The sequence below is a fragment of the Acanthisitta chloris genome, unplaced genomic scaffold (assembly GCF_000695815.1).
Source record: "Acanthisitta chloris isolate BGI_N310 unplaced genomic scaffold, ASM69581v1 scaffold12598, whole genome shotgun sequence".
NCBI lineage: Eukaryota > Metazoa > Chordata > Aves > Passeriformes > Acanthisittidae > Acanthisitta > Acanthisitta chloris.
Window position 1 is genome coordinate 10,631 of NW_008686504.1, and position 3,511 is coordinate 14,141.

General features: G+C 56.7%; 1 protein-coding gene across 1 annotated transcript; it reads right to left on the reverse strand.

Annotated features, from left to right (window-relative positions):
* Positions 1-1,420: 1,420 nt before the first annotated feature.
* Positions 1,421-3,508, reverse strand: HPS6 (Hermansky-Pudlak syndrome 6; the record flags this gene model as incomplete). Its single annotated transcript, XM_009080171.1, has 1 exon — positions 1,421-3,508. A coding segment is annotated over one exon (2,088 nt), but the record flags the coding sequence as incomplete, so codon positions are not given.
* Between the last annotated feature and the right edge of the window lie 3 nt (positions 3,509-3,511).

Genomic DNA, 3,511 nt, shown 5'->3' on the forward strand with positions numbered 1-3,511 from the left:
CAGCTGTGCACTGCCTGGATGGTCCTTTGCTGTGACACACACACTCCTACCTCCATGGCTTCATAGTGGTAAGTAGTGAGTGCCACTGAGGGAACGAGCCATGTGGGCACAGCTTGCTCTCTGAGCCCAGCTGCACCAGGTGTGAGCCACACTGGGCACTACCAGTGAGCTGAGCTTGGCCACTTTTCACCAGAAGCAAAACAAAACTGCCCTCCCCGCCAGGGTGTGCACCCTCACAACATCCACCACCACCACCTCAGCACTGCTTTAGGAACCTTTATTTTTTAAAGAATCTGTTTTCCACACTTAACTCCACTCTGGAGAGGACTAATGTAGGTAAATCTCCCCCAGCCCAGCAAGGCAAGAGACAGCTCCTTCACACCATAGCCCACGGGGAATGCAGGGGCAAAACTGCAGCCAGGGTCCCCTCCTGGAGGCCAGGCAGAGAGGCTGGAACCTGGATCTTCCTGCACAACTGCTCTCAAGTTACACTGACTTTGCAAACAGAGGCACAATATGAGCCAGACAACCCTGACAAAGCCCCTTTGTGTGCAAAGGGCAAAGGTAGAGGAGATGGGAACAGAGGGCCTGGGTGTCCTGCAGCATAATCTAAGCTTCCACAAAGGAAAGGGAGAGGCAGGGCCAGCCTCAAGATCACACAGGCTGCTGCCAGCTTCTCAGCTCAGACGAGGGTTTAGTTACTGTCTGGCATAGAGAGATAAGGGAATTAGGCTGCTCTCTTCAGCTAAGTAGCTGCAATCAGTCACAGCTACAGGATTGATCCCAGAGGGATTGCGGCGAGACAGCGTGCAGAGTGCTGCAGCTGCCAGCACGTGTGCTGGGACCCCCAGTGCCACGGAACTGCACCACACTGGCATCATTGCACACACTCGGCATCTGACTGAGCCCAAAGCAGCAGGACTTGGTGACTTCACTGCAAGAAACAGGTCCCATTTCTCACAGGCAGAGCTTGGAGGCACCACCCAACTCACTGAGCAGAGAATAGAGGGGCAAAGACCGTGTACGTCCTTGCCTACCACTCCACCACCAGTCCTAGAGGATCAGGAAAGTAGAAGTGGAGTTATAAAGGAGCCAAGCAAACTGAAAACAAAGTGCTTTGGGCAGGGAGCAGTTCTGTAGTCTTGTAGTGCAGCCAGTGCTTTCATCTGCAAACGCACCCAGCATTTGCTCCTCCACTGGGGCACACACAATTGCACTTGCTAGGAATAGCCAGAAAGCCTGTCCTGGCTCGGAGGAGATCCCCCAACCCCAACCACACAACAGGCTCTTCAAGACACTGCTGCAGGGAGGCTTCAGAAAGGAGCAGGCTTCCATACTGCCAGGCAGGGCAGGATTTCCTGAGGTGGATGTGGCTTTCCACTCGTGCACAAGCCTTGGGATCACGCTGTCCTTCCCCCCTTCACACAGTGTCACCCTGTACCAGTGCTGAAGGTGAGGAAGTCCTTGCAATGGGTGGCTGAGGGGCATCATTGTCCGCTGCTTTTGAGGGGATTTTGTGCTCTCGGGGTGGGGTGGGAGGGGGGAAGGTGGGGCTTTGCAAGGCATCCGAGTACATCTCTTCCTGGACACTGGGATGCTGCACAACCTTTTGCAGCAGTGGCTTGAGCAAGCCCACAGTCAGCTGGCTCCCCTCGCTGGAGAAAGGCACTGGGTCCTCCTGGGAGTGAGGGAGGTGCTGCAGGACCACAGTGAGGATGTCTGAGGCAGTGAGCTCAGTGGGGCACAGAGGCCATAGCCTGTCCAGATAAGGGTCCAGCTCCCGGTGCTGGGCAAACTCAGCCAGCAGCGTGGTGAATATCTCCTTGTTAAGCAAGGGGCTGAGTTTGGAGAACTTCTCTGCCACCTCCACCACGCGCTGCCACCGCTTCAGGCGGATGAGAAGGTGCAGAGCTTGCAGCACGGCCTTAGGCCTCTTGCTGCAGAGCAGCAGTTCGAGCTCCATCTCATCATCTTCCTCACTGTGTTTGTTCTTCCGGGCCAGTACTCCCAGTGCTCTCTTGTACAGTGGCACTCGGCCCTCTGGGCCCTCCTTGCTGCTGTATGGCCAAGAGATGCTAACATACTGCTGGGTCAGCTCCACAAAACTGGGCAACCACTTGGGTTTGAACCTCAGGAAGGAGGCACAGATGAGCTCAAAGAGTGGGACCATCCCATTCTGACCCACCTCCTCCAGCTGTGGTCCTCCCAGGACCTTCTTCCACACCTCTGGGGTGGCCCTGGCTACCAAGAGGCCATCCCCATTCTGCTGCAGCTGCAGGCAGCTCCTTGTGGCCTTCCAGGCAGCCTTGGGGAAGGAAGTAAAGACAGAGTTCAGGTACACCAAGTTGTCCTTGTCCATGTCAGAGTGAAGAATGCGGCTGACCTCCTGCTCCACCAGTTCCTTGCAGTACCTTTCCACCTCACTCTCTGGAGCACACACTACACAGGTCTTGAGGAGCTCCAGGCTCATGTAGCTCTGCAGCTCCAGACTCATTGTGCTCAACAGCTTGGCATAAGTATCTTGGAGGCCTCGGGCTGGCTTCTGCTTCAGGCTGTGCTGCAGGATGGCAGCGAGGGCCACAGGAGCCTGGAACACACCACCTTTCTTCAACTTCTCCACTGTCAGCTTAGAGCTGCTGAGGCTCCTCCTCTGGTAGTATCTGCAGGCCTCCTCAAACACCATCTCCACAAGGCATGGCTCAGGTCTGCTGCTGTCTTCAAGTTTGGAGAAGCTAAAGCTGTAGATGCCAGTTTGAGTGAGGAGCTGGAGATTGTCCTCCTCTCCTGGGAACTCCAGGAAATGCACCTCTTTCGTGCTCAGGACTTCCTTTTCTATGAGCCTTCCACTGTTCTGGTCGACAAGGTACAGGACTCCAGTCAGCACACAGGCCAGGATGCTGCCAAAGGTCTTCATCTGGACAGCACTCCCTTGGGCCAGGGGGCCCCCCTCCAGGTCAAAGACATGCCTCTGTGTCCCATCTGGCTCCACCATATTCACAGCACCCTTCGTGCTCACCAGCAGCAGACCCCCACTGCTGGACACAGCGGAGGTGTGAATGTCCAGAGGTGCAAAACCTGAGAGAAGGCCCACAGAACGCAGCAGGAGTTTCCTGAAGTCCGACTCACTGCTGGAGCGCAGCACCTTGCTGTGGATGAAGCCTGCAGAGGGGGCTGTGACGGTGAGCTCTGCTGTCTCGGGATGCCAGATGAGGAGGAATTTGGAAGTGGTGGCAAAGCCGGCAGCAGCAGGCACCAGGAAGACATGCTGGGGGGAGGCCAGGACCTGGTACTCAGGGCTGTTGTGCAGGACTATCCTCACGGTGCCCAGGCGCACACCTTGCTCCCCCACCTCCAGAGCACGGGCACAGACACAGAACCTGAAGGCACACTTGTTCATGTCTGAGTGGGCACCCAGGGGCGGCCTCTCCTCACACCACACCAGGCTGCCCCCCTGGCTGCACACGGAGACGATTCGCGCCCGGGCACCCTGGCAGAGCTCCAGCGTCTGCAG